Source organism: Oncorhynchus keta, chromosome 27, assembly GCF_023373465.1.
Source record: "Oncorhynchus keta strain PuntledgeMale-10-30-2019 chromosome 27, Oket_V2, whole genome shotgun sequence".
Taxonomy (NCBI): domain Eukaryota; kingdom Metazoa; phylum Chordata; class Actinopteri; order Salmoniformes; family Salmonidae; genus Oncorhynchus; species Oncorhynchus keta.
The window spans coordinates 11,198,607-11,217,419 of record NC_068447.1 but is presented as its reverse complement, the minus strand read 5'-3'; the positions used below and the strand labels follow the sequence as shown (position 1 = coordinate 11,217,419).

Here is an 18,813-nt window from a genome sequence, read left to right as displayed (position 1 = left end):
ACGCTCACCCTGGAGGCCTTGTGCCCAACCCTGACGCTCACCCTGGAGGCCTTGTGCCCAACCCTGACGCTCACCCTGGAGGCCTTGTGCCCAACCCTGACTCTCACCCTGGAGGCCTTGTGCCCAACCCTGACTCACCCTCACCCTGGAGGCCTTGTGCCCAACCCTGACTCTCACCCTGGAGGCCTTGTGCCCAACCCTGACTCTCACCCTGGAGGCCTTGTGCCCAACCCTGACTCTCACCCTGGAGGCCTTGTGCCCAACCCTGACTCTCACCCTGGAGGCCTTGTGCCCAACCCTGACTCTCACCCTGGAGGCCTTGTGCCCAACCCTGACTCTCACCCTGGAGGCCTTGTGCCCAACCCTGACTCTCACCCTGGAGGGCTTGTGCCCAACCCTGACGCTCACCCTGGAGGGCTTGTGCCCAACCCTGACTCTCACCCTGGAGGGCTTGTGCCCAACCCTGACGCTCACCCTGGAGGCCTTGTGCCCAACCCTGACGCTCACCCTGGAGGGTTATGCTGGTGTTTACTTCCTACACAGTTATCACTGATTGGTTAGATTAATTAACTCACATATGCTAACTTACTCAATTGCGTTCCTGAACGTTTGTCACCTTGAGCATAAAGGTGAACTCATATCTCCAGGTGAGATGTGTATTTTATCAGCCAACCGTTGAACAAAATGAGTTGAGACTGATCAACGCTCTCAAAACACTGAGCGTGATGGTGACCCCGGCTGCCCGGCCCAGAGGTAACTGTGATATTATGACACTGACCCCCAAAGGGACACACCGAGACAGTCAGACTATTAGTCTGGGTCCTGGGGCATTAGCTCCATGGTATTGACTATTTACGCTTGCTTTATCGACCATAGGAAACCAGTGGTGGCGGGTTGGAGGGATAACATTTAGGAAAGGTCTACTCTTTGATCAGGTGTGTGTAAAAGATTAGAAATGACTCTTTAAAGCCTTGCTAGCTCCTGTAATGAGACTGACCGCCTTGCTAGCTCCTCTAATGAGACTGAAAGCCTTGCTAGCTCCTGTAATGAGACTGACCGCCTTGCTAGTTGCTGTAATGAGACTGACCGCCTTGCTAGTTGCTGTAATGAGACTGAAAGCCTTGCTAGTTGCTGTAATGAGACTGAAAGCCTTGCTAGTTGCTGTAATGAGACTGAAAGCCTTGCTAGCTCCTGTAATGAGACTGAAAGCCTTGCTAGCTCCTGTAATGAGACTGAAAGCCTTGCTAGCTCCTGTAATGAGACTGACCGCCTTGCTAGTTGCTGTAATGAGACTGAACGCCTTGCTAGTTGCTGTAATGAGACTGAAAGCCTTGCTAGTTGCTGTAATGAGACTGAAAGCCTTGCTAGTTGCTGTAATGAGACTGAAAGCCTTGCTAGTTGCTGTAATGAGACTGAAAGCCTTGCTAGTTGCTGTAATGAGACTGAAAGCCTTGCTAGTTGCTGTAATGAGACTGAAAGCCTTGCTAGTTGCTGTAATGAGACTGAAAGCCTTGCTAGTTGCTGTAATGAGACTGAAAGCCTTGCTAGTTGCTGTAATGAGACTGACCGCCTTGCTAGCTGCTGTAATGAGACTGAAAGCCTTGCTAGTTGCTGTAATGAGACTGAAAGCCTTGCTAGTTGCTGTAATGAGACTGAAAGCCTTGCTAGTTGCTGTAATGAGACTGAAGGCCTTGCTAGTTGCTGTAATGAGACTGAAAGCCTTGCTAGTTGCTGTAATGAGACTGAAAGCCTTGCTAGTTGCTGTAATGAGACTGAAAGCCTTGCTAGTTGCTGTAATGAGACTGAAAGCCTTGCTGGCTGCTGTAATGAGACGGAAAGCCTTGCTGGCTGCTGTAATGAGACGGAAAGCCTTGCTGGCTGCTGTAATGAGACTGAAAGCCTTGCTGGCTGCTGTAATGAGACGGAAAGCCTTGCTGGCTGCTGTAATGAGACGGAAAGCCTTGCTGGCTGCTGTAATGAGACGGAAAGCCTTGCTGGCTGCTGTAATGAGACGGAAAGCCTTGCTGGCTGCTGTAATGAGACTGAAAGCCTTGCTGGCTGCTGTAATGAGACTGAAAGCCTTGCTAGCTGCAATTAGGGTTAAGTGCCTTGCTCAAGGGCACATCGACAGATTTCACCTAGCTTTGGAATTCAAACTAGCAACCTTTCGTTTATGGGCCCAACCTCTTAACTGCTAGACTACCACCCAGTTTTCACGCCCCTTTTTCCACATTTTGTTGCTACAGCCTGAATGTATTAAATGTTGTTTTGTCACTGGCCAACACACAATACCCCAAAATGAAAAGCTGAAATGTCTTTAGTCAATAAGTATTCAACCCCTTTTGTTATGGCCTAAATAGATTCAGGAGTAAACATTTGCTTAACAAGTCACAAGTTGCAATGTTGTTTAACATGATTTTTGAATGACTACTTCATCTCTATAACCCCCACACACAATTATCTGTAAGGTCCTTCAGTTGAGCAGTGATTTTGAAACCGATTCAACCACAAAGACCTGGAAGGTTTTCCAATGCCTCGCAAAGAAGGGCACCGATTTGGTAGATGGGTCAAAATCAAATATCCCTTTGAGCATGGTGAATTAATTCATTACACTTTGGATGGTGTATCAATAGACCCCGTCACTACAAAGATACAGGTGTCCTTCCTGACTCAATTGCTATGAGCCAAAGGTGACTTTAAAACAGTCACAGAGTTTAATGGCTGTGATAGGAGAAATCTGAGGATGGATCAACAACATTGTAGTTCCTCCACAATACTAACCTAACTGACACAGTGAAAAGAAAATATCCTGTGCAAGATACAAATATTCCAAAACATGCTTCCTGTTTGCAACAAGGCACTAAAGTAAAACTGCAAAAATGTGGCAAGGCAATTCACTTTTTGTCCTGAATACAAAGTGTTGTGTCGTGTTGGATTTGCCCCAAACATATCATGGAGTAGTACCACTATACATAATTTCAAGCATAGTGGTGGATGCATCATGTTATGTGTATGCTTGTCATCGTTAAGGACTGGGGAGTTTTTCTGGATAAAAAGGAAACGGAATGGAGCTAAGCACAGCAAAACCCTAGTGGAAAACCTGGTTCGGTCTGCTTTCCAACAGACACAAGGCCAAATCAACACTGGAGTTGCTTACCAAGAAGACAGTGAATGTTCCGGAGTGGCAGAGTTGGTTTCAACTTAAATCTGCTTGAAAATCTATTGCAAAACCTGAAAAATGGTTGTCTAGCGATGATCAACAACCAATTTGACAGAGCTTGAAGAATTGTTTTAATAATAATGGGAAAATGTTGCACAATCCAGGTGTTCAAAGCTCTTAGAGAATTACCCAGAAAGACTCACAGCTCTTAGAGAATTACCCAGAAAGACTCACAGCTCTTAGAGAATTACCCAGAAAGACTCACAGCTCTTAGAGAATTACCCAGAAAGACTCACAGCTCTTAGAGAATTACCCAGAAAGACTCACAGCTCTTAGAGAATTACCCAGAAAGACTCACAGCTCTTAGAGAATTACCCAGAAAGACTCACAGCTCTTAGAGAATTACCCAGAAAGACTCACAGCTCTTAGAGAATTACCCAGAAAGACTCACAGCTCTTAGAGAATTACCCAGAAAGACTCACAGCTGTAATCGCTACCAAAGGATTCTAACATGTATTGACTCAAGGGTGTGAATACTTCTCTAATCAAGACATGTTAGTGTTTTTATTTTACATATATTATAATTTTACATCCACTTTGACACAGTATTTTGTGTAAATCTTTGACCCCAGAAAATTACAATTAAATCCATTTTAATCCCACTTCGTAACACAAGAAAATGTGGGGAAAGTCAAAGGAGTGTGAATATTTATGAAGACCCTGCAGGCTTCCTCTGTGTTTACATCATGCAGATTAGCTGAGTTTGGATTAACATATCAGTGTGTGTTTTTGTGAATATTCAAACCTATATTTTGTATGCATACAGTTGTAATGTCCGGACAGTAAGGAGGCAATGAACTTATGTTTCATGAGAACTGAAATGGGATACTCCTCTACACTTGATCCTTTGTTTTTCTGGTTGGGGGGAGGGGGATCTGTCAATCTGAGGGCTGGAATCCTTATCGACAACCTGACAACCTGCCTGCACCCTATCTCAGAACACACACACACAATTACTGATGATGTCATTCACTCTAGAACACACTACAACACACCATGGGATACGAGAACATGTCATTCACTCTAGAACACACTACAACACACCATGGGTTACGAGAACATGTCATTCACTCTAGAACACACTACAACACACCATGGGATACGAGAACATGTCATTCACTCTAGAACACACTACATCACACCATGGGTTACGAGAACATGTCATTCACTCTAGAACACACTACAACACACCATGGGTTACGAGAACATGTCATTCACTCTAGAACACACTACATCACACCATGGGATACGAGAACATGTCATTCACTCTAGAACACACTACAACACACCATGGGATATGAGAACATGTCATTCACTCTAGAACACACTACATCACACCATGGGTTACAAGAACATGTCATTCACTCTAGAACACACTACAACACACCATGGGTTACGAGAACATGTCATTCACTCTAGAACACACTACAACACACCATGGGATACGAGAACATGTCATTCACTCTAGAACACACTACATCACACCATGGGATATGAGAACATGTCATTCACTCTAGAACACACTACATCACACCATGGGATATGAGAACATGTCATTCACTCTAGAGCACACTACATCACACCATGGGATACGAGAACATGTCATTCACTCTAGAACACACTACAACACACCATGGGATATGAGAACATGTCATTCACTCTAGAACACACTACATCACACCATGGGTTACAAGAACATGTCATTCACTCTAGAACACACTACAACACACCATGGGTTACGAGAACATGTCATTCACTCTAGAACACACTACAACACACCATGGGATACGAGAACATGTCATTCACTCTAGAACACACTACATCACACCATGGGATATGAGAACATGTCATTCACTCTAGAGCACACTACATCACACCATGGGATATGAGAACATGTCATTCACTCTAGAACACACTACAACACACCATGGGATATGAGAACATGTCATTCACTCTAGAACACACTACATCACACCATGGGATACGAGAACATGTCATTCACTCTAGAACACACTACATCACACCATGGGATACGAGAACATGTCATTCACTCTAGAACACACTACATCACACCATGGGATATGAGAACATGTCATTCACTCTAGAACACACTACATCACACCATGGGTTACAAGAACATGTCATTCACTCTAGAACACACTACATCACACCATGGGATATGAGAACATGTCATTCACTCTAGAACACACTACAACACACCATGGGATACGAGAACATGTCATTCACTCTAGAACACACTACATCACACCATGGGATATGAGAACATGTCATTCACTCTAGAACACACTACATCACACCATGGGATACGAGAACATGTCATTCACTCTAGAACACACTACATCACACCATGGGATACGAGAACATGTCATTCACTCTAGAACACACTACAACACACCATGGGATACGAGAACATGTCATTCACTCTAGAACACACTACAACACACCATGGGATACGAGAACATGTCATTCACTCTAGAACACACTACATCACACCATGGGATATGAGAACATGTCATTCACTCTAGAACACACTACATCACACCATGGGATATGAGAACATGTCATTCACTCTAGAGCACACTACAACACACCATGGGTTACAAGAACATGTCATTCACTCTAGAACACACTACATCACACCATGGGATACGAGAACATGTCATTCACTCTAGAACACACTACAACACACCATGGGATACGAGAACATGTCATTCACTCTAGAACACACTACATCACACCATGGGATACGAGAACATGTCATTCACTCTAGAACACACTACATCACACCATGGGATACGAGAACATGTCATTCACTCTAGAACACACTACAACACACCATGGGATATTCACTGAGAACATGTCATTCACTCTAGAACACACTACATCACACCATAGGTTGGGTACAAGAACATGTCATTCACTCTAGAACACACTACATCACACCATGGGTTACGAGAACATGTCATTCACTCTAGAACACACTACATCACACCATGGGATATGAGAACATGTCATTCACTCTAGAACACACTACATCACACCATGGGATACGAGAACATGTCATTCACTCTAGAACACACTACAACACACCATGGGATACGAGAACATGTCATTCACTCTAGAACACACTACATCACACCATGGGATACGAGAACATGTCATTCACTCTAGAACACACTACATCACACCATGGGATACGAGAACATGTCATTCACTCTAGAACACACTACAACACACCATGGGATACGAGAACATGTCATTCACTCTAGAACACACTACATCACACCATGGGATACGAGAACATGTCATTCACTCTAGAACACACTACATCACACCATGGGATATGAGAACATGTCATTCACTCTAGAACACACTACAACACACCATGGGATATGAGAACATGTCATTCACTCTAGAACACACTACAACACACCATGGGATACGAGAACATGTCATTCACTCTAGAACACACTACAACACACCATGGGATACGAGAACATGTCATTCACTCTAGAACACACTACAACACACCATGGGATACGAGAACATGTCATTCACTCTAGAACACACTACAACACACCATGGGATACGAGAACATGTCATTCACTCTAGAACACACTACATCACACCATGGGATACGAGAACATGTCATTCACTCTAGAACACACTACATCACACCATGGGATACGAGAACATGTCATTCACTCTAGAACACACTACATCACACCATGGGATACGAGAACATGTCATTCACTCTAGAACACACTACAACACACCATGGGATACGAGAACATGTCATTCACTCTAGAACACACTACATCACACCATGGGATATGAGAACATGTCATTCACTCTAGAACACACTACATCACACCATAGGTTGGGTTACAAGAACATGTCATTCACTCTAGAACACACTACATCACACCATGGGATACGAGAACATGTCATTCACTCTAGAGCACACTACATCACACCATGGGTTGGGTTACAAGAACATGTCATTCACTCTAGAACACACTACATCACACCATGGGTTGGGTTACGAGAACATGTCATTCACTCTAGAACACACTACATCACACCATGGGTTACGAGAACATGTCATTCACTCTAGAGCACACTACATCACACCATGGGTTGGGATACGAGAACATGTCATTCACTCTAGAGCACACTACATCACACCATGGGTTGGGATACGAGAACATGTCATTCACTCTAGAACACACTACAACACACCATGGGATACGAGAACATGTCATTCACTCTAGAACACACTACAACACACCATGGGTTACGAGAACATGTCATTCACTCTAGAACACACTACATCACACCATGGGATACGAGAACATGTCATTCACTCTAGAGCACACTACATCACACCATGGGTTGGGTTACAAGAACATGTCATTCACTCTAGAACACACTACATCACACCATGGGATACGAGAACATGTCATTCACTCTAGAACACACTACATCACACCATGGGTTACGAGAACATGTCATTCACTCTAGAACACACTACATCACACCATGGGATACGAGAACATGTCATTCACTCTAGAACACACTACATCACACCATGGGATATGAGAACATGTCATTCACTCTAGAACACACTACAACACACCATGGGATATGAGAACATGTCATTCACTCTAGAACACACTACATCACACCATGGGATACGAGAACATGTCATTCACTCTAGAACACACTACAACACACCATGGGATACGAGAACATGTCATTCACTCTAGAACACACTACAACACACCATGGGATACGAGAACATGTCATTCACTCTAGAACACACTACAACACACCATGGGATACGAGAACATGTCATTCACTCTAGAACACACTACATCACACCATGGGATACGAGAACATGTCATTCACTCTAGAACACACTACAACACACCATGGGATACGAGAACATATCATTCACTCTAGAACACACTACATCACACCATGGGATACGAGAACATGTCATTCACTCTAGAACACACTACAACACACCATGGGATACGAGAACATGTCATTCACTCTAGAACACACTACATCACACCATGGGATATGAGAACATGTCATTCACTCTAGAACACACTACATCACACCATAGGTTGGGTTACAAGAACATGTCATTCACTCTAGAACACACTACATCACACCATGGGATACGAGAACATGTCATTCACTCTAGAGCACACTACATCACACCATGGGTTGGGTTACAAGAACATGTCATTCACTCTAGAACACACTACATCACACCATGGGATACGAGAACATGTCATTCACTCTAGAGCACACTACATCACACCATGGGTTGGGTTACAAGAACATGTCATTCACTCTAGAACACACTACATCACACCATGGGATACGAGAACATGTCATTCACTCTAGAACACACTACAACACACCATGGGATACGAGAACATGTCATTCACTCTAGAACACACTACAACACACCATGGGATATGAGAACATGTCATTCACTCTAGAACACACTACAACACACCATGGGATACGAGAACATGTCATTCACTCTAGAACACACTACATCACACCATGGGTTACGAGAACATGTCATTCACTCTAGAACACACTACAACACACCATGGGATATGAGAACATGTCATTCACTCTAGAACACACTACATCACACCATGGGATATGAGAACATGTCATTCACTCTAGAACACACTACAACACACCATGGGATACGAGAACATGTCATTCACTCTAGAACACACTACATCACACCATGGGATATGAGAACATGTCATTCACTCTAGAACACACTACATCACACCATGGGATATGAGAACATGTCATTCACTCTAGAACACACTACATCACACCATGGGATATGAGAACATGTCATTCACTCTAGAACACACTACAACACACCATGGGATACGAGAACATGTCATTCACTCTAGAACACACTACATCACACCATGGGATATGAGAACATGTCATTCACTCTAGAACACACTACATCACACCATGGGATATGAGAACATGTCATTCACTCTAGAACACACTACAACACACCATGGGATACGAGAACATGTCATTCACTCTAGAACACACTACATCACACCATGGGATACGAGAACATGTCATTCACTCTAGAACACACTACATCACACCATGGGATACGAGAACATGTCATTCACTCTAGAACACACTACATCACACCATGGGATACGAGAACATGTCATTCACTCTAGAACACACTACATCACACCATGGGATATGAGAACATGTCATTCACTCTAGAACACACTACATCACACCATGGGATACGAGAACATGTCATTCACTCTAGAACACACTACATCACACCATGGGTTACAAGAACATGTCATTCACTCTAGAACACACTACATCACACCATGGGATACGAGAACATGTCATTCACTCTAGAACACACTACATCACACCATGGGATACGAGAACATGTCATTCACTCTAGAACACACTACATCACACCATGGGATACGAGAACATGTCATTCACTCTAGAACACACTACAACACACCATGGGTTACGAGAACATGTCATTCACTCTAGAACACACTACATCACACCATGGGATATGAGAACATGTCATTCACTCTAGAACACACTACATCACACCATGGGATATGAGAACATGTCATTCACTCTAGAACACACTACATCACACCATGGGATATGAGAACATGTCATTCACTCTAGAACACACTACATCACACCATGGGATATGAGAACATGTCATTCACTCTAGAGCACACTACATCACACCATGGGATACGAGAACATGTCATTCACTCTAGAACACACTACATCACACCATGGGATATGAGAACATGTCATTCACTCTAGAGCACACTACATCACACCATGGAATATGAGAACATGTCATTCACTCTAGAACACACTACAACACACCATGGGATATGAGAACATGTCATTCACTCTAGAACACACTACATCACACCATGGGATATGAGAACATGTCATTCACTCTAGAACACACTACATCACACCATGGGTTACAAGAACATGTCATTCACTCTAGAACACACTACATCACACCATGGGATACGAGAACATGTCATTCACTCTAGAACACACTACATCACACCACGCCGTACCCTTATCCTACTCCTCCTCTTCCTCTGGTGATGTACAGGTTAACCCAGGACCTGTAGCCCCCAGTTCCACTCCTATTCCCCAGATGCTATAATTTTACTTCTGTAACTGTAAAAGCCTTGGTTTCTTACATGTTAACATCAGAAGCCTCCTCCCTAAGTTTGTTTTATTCATTGCTTTAGCACACTCTGCCAACCCGGATCCTAGCCGTGTCTGAATCCTGATTTAGGAAGTCCACCAAAAATTCTGAAATTTCCATCCCCAACATTTTCCACCAAGATAGAACTGCCAAAGGGAGTGGAGTTGCAATCTACTGCAGAGACAGCCTGCAGAGTTCTGTCATGCTATCCAGGTCTGTGCCCAAACAGTTCAAGCTTCTACTTTTAAAAATCCACCTTTCCAGAAATAAGTCTCTCACTGTTGTCGCTTGTTACAGACCCCCCTCAGCCCCCAGCTGCGCCCTAGACACCATATGGGAATTAATTGCCCCCCATTTATCTTCAGAGTTTGTACTGTTAGGTGACCTAAACTGGGATATGCTAAACATCCTGGCTGTCCTACAATCTAAGCTTGATACCCTCAATCTCACACAAATTATCAAGAAACCTACCAGGTACAACCCTAAATCCATAAATATGGCACCCCCATAGATATAATCCTGACCAACCTGCCCTCTAAATATACCTCTGCTGTCTTCAACCAGGATCTCAGCGATCACTGCCTCATTGCCTGTGTCCCTAATGTGTTTTCGGTCAAACGACCACCCCTCACTGTCAAACGCTCCCTACAACACTTCAGCGAGCAGGCCTTTCTAATCGACCTGGCCCAGGTATCCTGGAAGGACATTGACCTCATTCTGTCAATAGAGGATGCCTGGTTATTATTTGAAAGTTACTTCCTCACCATCTTAAATAAGCATGCCCCATTCCAAAAAATGTAGAACTAAGAACAGATATAGCCCTTGGTTCACTCAATACTTAACTGCCCTTGACCAGCACAAAAACATCCTGTACAGCATTAGCATTGAATAGCCCCCGCAATATGCAACTTTTCAGGGAAGTTAGGAACCAATATTCACAGGCAGTTAGGAAAGCATCTTGTAGCATAAACTCCTAAATGTTCTGGGACATTAAAGTTCATGGAGAATAAGAGCACCTCCTCCCAGCTGCCCACTGCACTGAGGCTAGGAAATTGTCACCACCAATAATTCTATGATAATCGAGAATTTCAATAGGCATTTTTCTACGGCTGGCCATGCTTTCCACCTGGCTACCCCGGTCAACAGCTCCGCAACTCGCCCAAACCTCCCCCCACTTCTCCTTCACCCAAATTCAGATAGCTGATGTTCTGAAAGAGCTGCAAAATCTGGACCCCTACAACTCACCTGTGCTAGACAATCTGGATACTCTCTTTATAAAATCATCCTCTGCAATTGTTGTGACACCTATTACCAGCCTGTTCAACCTCTCTTTTGTGTCGTCTGAGATACCTAAAGATTGGAAAGCTGCCGCGATCATCCCTCTCTTCAAAGGGAGAGACACTCGAGACAAACTGTTACAGACCTATATATCCTACCCTGCCGTTCTAAAGACTTGGAAAGCCATATTAACAAACAAATCGCCAACCATTTTTGAATCCCACCGTACCTTCTCCGCTATGCAATCTGGTTTCCAAGCTGGTCATGGGTGCACCTCAGCCACGCTCAAGGTCCTAAACAATATCATAACCACCATTGATAAAGACAATACTGTGCAGCTGTCTTCATCGACCTGGCCAGGGCTTTCGACTCTGTCAATCACTGCATTCTTATCGGGCAGACTCAATAGCCTTGGTTTCTCAAATGACTGCCTCGCCTGGTTCACCAACTACTTCTCTGATAGAGTTCAGTGTGTCAAATGAGAGGGCCTGTTATCTGGACCTCTGGCATTCTCTATGGGGGTGCCACAGGGTTCAATTCTCAGGCCGACTCTTTTCTCTGTGTACATCAATGATGTCGCTCTTGCTGTTGGCGATTCTCTGATCCACTTCTACGCAGACGACACCATTCTGTAAACATCTGGCCCTTCTTTGGACACTGTGTTAACACATCTCCAGCCATACAGCACTCCTTCCATTGCCTCCAACTGCTCTTAAATGCAAGTAAAACTAAATGCATGCTCTTCAACTGATCGCTGCACGCACCCGCCCGCCCGACCAGCATCACTACTCTGGACGGTTCTGACTGAATATGTGGACAACTACTGTTCGCTGCTCTGGCCCCCCAATGGTGGAACAAACTCCCTCACGACGCCAGGACAGCGGAGTCAATCACCACCTTCCGGAGACACCTGAAACCCCACCTCTTTAAGGAATACCTAGGATAGGATAAAGTAATCCCCCCCCCTTAAAAGATTTAGATGCACTATTGTAAAGTGGCTGTTCCACTGGATGTCATAAGGTGAATGCACCAATTTGTAAGTCGCTCTGGATAAGAGCGTCTGCTAAATGACTTAAATGTAATGTAAATGTAACTACAAATACCTAGGTGTCTGGTGAGACTGAACTCTCCTTCCTTTCACATTAAGCATCTCCAATCCAAAATTGTAATCTAGAATCGGCTTCCTATTTTGCAACAAAGCATCCTTCACTCATGCTGCCAAACATAACCTCGTAAAGCTGACTATCCTACCGATCCTTGATTTCGCCAATGTAATTTACAAAACAGCCTCCAACACTCTACTCAGATAATTAGATAATTGGATGCGGTCTATCACAGTGCCATCCGTTTTGTCACCAAAACCCCATATACTACCCACCACTGCGACCTGTATTCTCGTTGGTTGGCCCTGGCTTCATACTCGTCGCCAGACCCACTGGCTCCAGGTCATCTAAGTCTATGCTAGGTAAAGCCCCGCCTTATCTCAGCTCATTGATCACCATAGCAGCACCCACCCGTAGCACGCGCCCCAGCAGGTATATTTCACTGGTCATCCTCAAAGCCAACTCCTCCTTTTGCCACCTTTTACTCCCAGTTCTCTGCTGCCAATGACTGGAACGAATTATAAAAATCATCAGCTGACAGAGCAGCTTAACCATCATTGCACCTGTAAATAGCCCACCCAACTACCTCATCCCTTTGTTATTTATTTTTCTCCTTTACATCCTAGTATCTCTACTTGAACATTGATCTTCTGCACATCTATCACTCCAGTGTCAATTGCTAAATTGTAATTATTTTGTCACTATGACCTATTTATTGCCTTACCTCCCTAATCTTACTGCATTTGTACACACTGTATATAGATTTTTCTATTGTGTTATTGACTATGTTTGTTTATCCCATGTGTAACTCTGTCACACTGCTTTGCTTTATCTTGGCCAGGTCGCAGTTGTAATTGAGAACTTGTTCTCAACTGACCTACCTGGTTAAATAAAGGTGAAATGTAAAATATAATTCATTCCAGAACATACATAGAAAGTGGGAGGAAGAAGAGACAGAGAGCGATGAAGGGGGGGACTGGGGCACAACCCAGGAGGGAATGAACGTTATGATATTGTTTGGCATCCGTATGCTGGTGGTTAACCATTAGAGAGCCATGGCTTCTCCCTCGTCTTAGACCTTTGATCAAGCCTTGAACCCTGTCCCCGCTCTACGCCATGCTCAGGTGAAAGTCCAGGTATTTCTCAGAGCAGCTCAGTTGCCGTGAGTAAGCCTCTGAAGAATTTCCAAAAGCCCTACCCACGAGAGACCAGAGTCGATGCATTTATTACACATGAAGAATAAGCCCAGGGAAGAGATGGTGAAAGCCCTGTAACAAGGCAAGGGAGGGGCTCTAAGATAAAGGAACCCTAGGCCTCAGGCTTAGAGCAACACCATCGCTTTTGCATAACTACAGCATAGTCTGAGGTAGAATGTCAGTAATGATTCATAGTTCCACCATAAAGATCAGTAAGCATTTCCGGTATGAGATTAGATCCTGTATCGTGTGATATCGATATGGTTCTGATGCATTGTTCTCTTCCCTCCCCCAGAGGAAGCCGACTACTCTGCGTTTGGTCTGGACTCTCTGACCCGTCCCAAGAAGACGGTCCTAGCGGCCATGTTGCTACGGCCTGATGCCAACCGGAAGAAGCCCCTTGTGATCATCAGCCTGCCCAGGGACTTCAGGCCCATCTCCTCCATCATCGATGTGGATATCCTCCCTGAGACACACCGCCGGGTTCGCCTCTACAAGCATGGCCAGGAGAAACCACTGGGCTTCTACATCCGAGATGGCTCCAGTGTCCGGGTCACGCCCCAGGGCCTGGAGAAGGTTCCTGGGATCTTCATCTCCCGCATGGTGCCTGGGGGCCTGGCTGAGAGCACTGGCCTGCTGGCAGTCAACGACGAGGTGCTTGAGGTCAACGGCATCGAGGTGCAAGGCAAGTCCCTGGACCAGGTGACAGACATGATGATCGCCAACAGCCACAATCTCATCGTGACTGTGAAGCCGGCCAACCAGCGCAACAACATCGTACGGAGTGGCGGGGGCGGGGCAGCGTCCGGGAGCTCGGGGCACTCGTCCGACAGTGGCACCAGTTTCTACGGCTACTCCTCCCCGGGCATTGTCGTGGCGACGACTCCGGCAGACATCATCCAGAACTTCCATCCAGAGGAGCTGGAGAGTGATGAGGATGATGAGGACCTGGTGATCGAGGTGGACGGAGAGGCCATGCCCATCCCACGGACCTCCTCGGCCAGCTGTACCATACCCTTCATTCCTCGCTACATGCCCCACCTGGACCTCCGCACCACCAACGGAGCCCTGGCCTCCCACAACCTCTCCGGCTCACTGGGCACGCTCAGCACTGCCGACAGGGGCCTGGAGGGAAGGAGCTTAGAGGAGGAAGGCACCGTCATTACACTGTAAACACACACTGTCGTAAGTTGCACAGTATTTATGGGAACGCAAACACATAGTCTGACATACACTAAAGTGTACCCTCATGCATACACAAAGAACGACAACATCCACACATGCGTTGCCATAGTATCGACACCGCCCTCCCTATGCTGTCTGACAGACACATTGATTACCCGTGGTGTTTTGTGTGGAGGAGGAAAGTGACTCTGCCTCTGAGAAAGGCCTCCAACTTCTTATTGACAACCATAAAAAGCACTTGTTTCTATTTCGTGAGGGGGAGACTGTTTCTGTGGTCTTCCACTTGAGGGCAGCAATGAGATGCTACACTGTTGTTTTTAAAATGTTGTGAACCATAGGAAAGGACTGATTTTAATGAACAAACACATGAATGAATGAATGAATGAATGAATGAACGAATGCAGATATCTTTAGGCTTTGACCTTACCCTAGCTATTCTGCCCTGGTTTGTTTGATAGAGGAGACTACATTTCACAATCTGCTTTTGCCTTGACAACAACCACTCCCCTAGGAGATTACAGCTTGTGATTTGGGAACAAAAGTAATGGCTTCTATCCTACATGTTACCATACTAACTACCAAAGAGTAGAGGTCTGCAATAACACTCAGATTTTAGTCTGAGGAGAAACAATGTATATGGGTCTCTCTTCATGGACCCGGACATTAACCACTATTCCTGTGTTTCGTCTCCAAGCTTTTAATGTTGATAATCACAAGAAAAAAACTAGAAGCAATTTATACAAAGCAACTGAAATGACAAAATCTCTAAAGGTGGCAATCTGTAATTGCTACATCCAATTTTAGTCTTTTAAATTAATTATGTGTGTGTCTATATCTATATATCTATATAGATATATAGATAGATATATAGATAGATATGCATACACACATGCATACATACTCATTGATTCTTAAAGAATATAACTAATAAAAGCCTTGTGAGCTTAGTTCTATTGTCGAACCCCATCAGAATCCAAAATATAAGCTTGCATACCCCTTTGTTTGTAGACTAGGTAAATACAAACGAACACTGTATAGCCTGGTTAGAACTATCATTTTGTTATCATGGATTGTCATTCCTTGTATCTGTCGATCTGTCCATGGGTTCGAGAGTGTTTTCAATTCTATAAACCCCAACCTTCAGCCTTCTACCAAAATAGTGGCGGGGAGTCAGTTTTGTTGTTCTGAACCGCAGATTTCCGCTCTAAATATTTTCATTCTATTTCTTTTACGGTTTTATTTAAATGTAAAATGTTTGACTGTATGATTTTTATTTAGTGTAAAATGAGTATCTCGATCCACCGTCACAGACAAACACCTCATTAGACGGGGGTGTGCTGTCCCTGCCTCCATCTTGTTTTTCATCCAACTTCTCTTTCCTCACCACCAGGGCAATTTCCACACTTCGTGTACGTAGTGTGACAGAATGGGATTGTAAATGTGATTCTCTGATTTCTCAGACCATGACTCTTCACTCATCTCAGCATGTTCTCTCTCTCGCTCTCTCATCTGGCTGTCTGGTTTGGGAGGATGTATTTGTAACAACAGATGGTGGCTTTCTTAGTTTTCCAACTCTGAGTTCACTTGGATGTGGCCTGAATCATTCACATTTGAAGAGTGTCCTCGCTTCATGTACAGTATTTATTCACTATTTCAGTCGATCTTCAATAGAATGTGATACTGGTATAGATGACTAGCTGGACTGTGACAGAGGACTACAGAGATGGTATGTAACTTAGAGACGCTAATGACCCCAGCGAGGATGGATGGGACTGTTCTAGAACCCAGTCTGCAGAAAGAAGTTAGATTATTTTGTCTTGCACACGCTCTCATACATACCGACCCGGTCTCTGTGTTTGAGTAAGGTGGAGTTTGTCTAGCGCTATGCATTATGACTTGTATCAGGTGAGCACAGGTCTACTCCCACTTGTTCCTGGTCACATGACATCACCTGATGACTGTACCTACCTGTTCAGGAGGGTCAACACCAGCAAGTTCATTAGAATGTCATTAGTGTACAGCCAACAGACTTCCCCAAAACACATGACAGGATAGCACTGCAGAACATCCTCATTCCAATTGATTGTAGTTTTATTCTGTGTGTTTAGTTGCCAGTGAGCTTGTTGTGAAGTATAATGAGAATTTAGACTAAGGCTGTACTCAACATGTAAACATTAAATGACGCTAACAGACTCCACTGAGAGCAGATTGTGTATCGATGTCCATTTCTCCTATTGCTTTTTACAATCCTCTCTGATGGAGAAGCTAAATGTACTGGGAACTGTTGCCTCCCTCACCCCACTCTCCTCCTCAGTCTGACTGCAATGGGTCTTACCTGCAGAAATACCTGATGAGAATCATAAACACTGGATCACTGTAATCAGACATGCCATCTACCCAGAGTAGGGTATCATGTGAACTCAACTAGCCCTCCCTATCAGACATGCCATCTACCCAGAGTAGGGTATCATGTGAACTCAACTCCCCCTCTTCATACTGTGAGGTACAGTACTACTCTATTCTCTGTTATGCTACAGGGTGTAGAAGAGTTGGGATTGCTTTCTCTCTCTCCCTCTCATTCCAAACAGTTCTGGAACATTCAAGGTATGATGAGTCACATTTTAGAATGGAAAGATTTTTTTTTTTTATCTGTTAATTTATTATTGTTTTAACTACACAGGACATGGGGATCGTAACCACAACAACTATTTATTTTCTAATCATGTTTCTGTATATTCCTTTTCATTGCTAAGTCAGTTAACATTTTAATGTGTTATAACTGATCCACTGTGTTAAGTCATGGTTTAATTTCATTTTCTAATCTGTTCTTTCCATTTTTTCAAAAGTGATTTTGTTAAATAGCTTATTTTCTGTACAAACAGCTTCTAGGGGTGTAGATTATGACACTATTCCTGTACTGTGAATTCCTCTATTCCTGGGAGAGACCTGCATGTTTCAGAGAACTCTAACCAGGCTGGGAGAGACCTGCATGTTTCAGAGAACTCTAACCAGGCTGGGAGAGACCTGCATGTTTCAGAGAACTCTAACCAGGCTGGGAGAGACCTGCATGTTTCAGAGAACTCTAACCAGGCTGGGAGAGACCTGCATGTTTCAGAGAACTCTAACCAGGCTGGGAGAGACCTGCATGTTTCAGAGAACTCTAACCAGGCTGGGAGAGACCTGCATGTTTCAGAGAACTCTAACCAGGCTGGGAGAGACCTGCATGTTTCAGAGAACTCTAACCAGGCTGGGAGAGACCTGCATGTTTCAGAGAACTCTAACCAGGCTGGGAGAGACCTGCATGTTTCAGAGAACTCTAACCAGGCTTCGGAATTTGGTTTGTCTGTTCCTTTTTTTTTTTCTCAAGATAATGAGCAATGATTTTTGCTTGTCAGATAAATCAAGGTATAGATTTGTGCTGAAAATTGTCAGTATTTTCTTATTGATAGTATATGATGTACATTTTTATCACATTTTAATGAGAAAGTAATAAAGAAATGTATGAATTTA

At 44.0% G+C, this 18,813-nt stretch overlaps 1 protein-coding gene across 2 annotated transcripts in view; it reads left to right on the top strand.

The window, feature by feature from the left end:
- Positions 1-18,813, top strand: part of LOC118359537 (partitioning defective 6 homolog beta-like) — a 44,508-nt gene extending 25,695 nt beyond the window's left edge. For both annotated transcript variants that reach the window (XM_052481674.1, XM_052481673.1), the window contains one exon: positions 14,414-18,813. In XM_052481674.1, the coding sequence (XP_052337634.1) occupies positions 14,414-15,291 (878 nt within the window). In that variant the 3' untranslated portion in view covers positions 15,292-18,813. The remainder of the gene's footprint in view (positions 1-14,413) is intronic.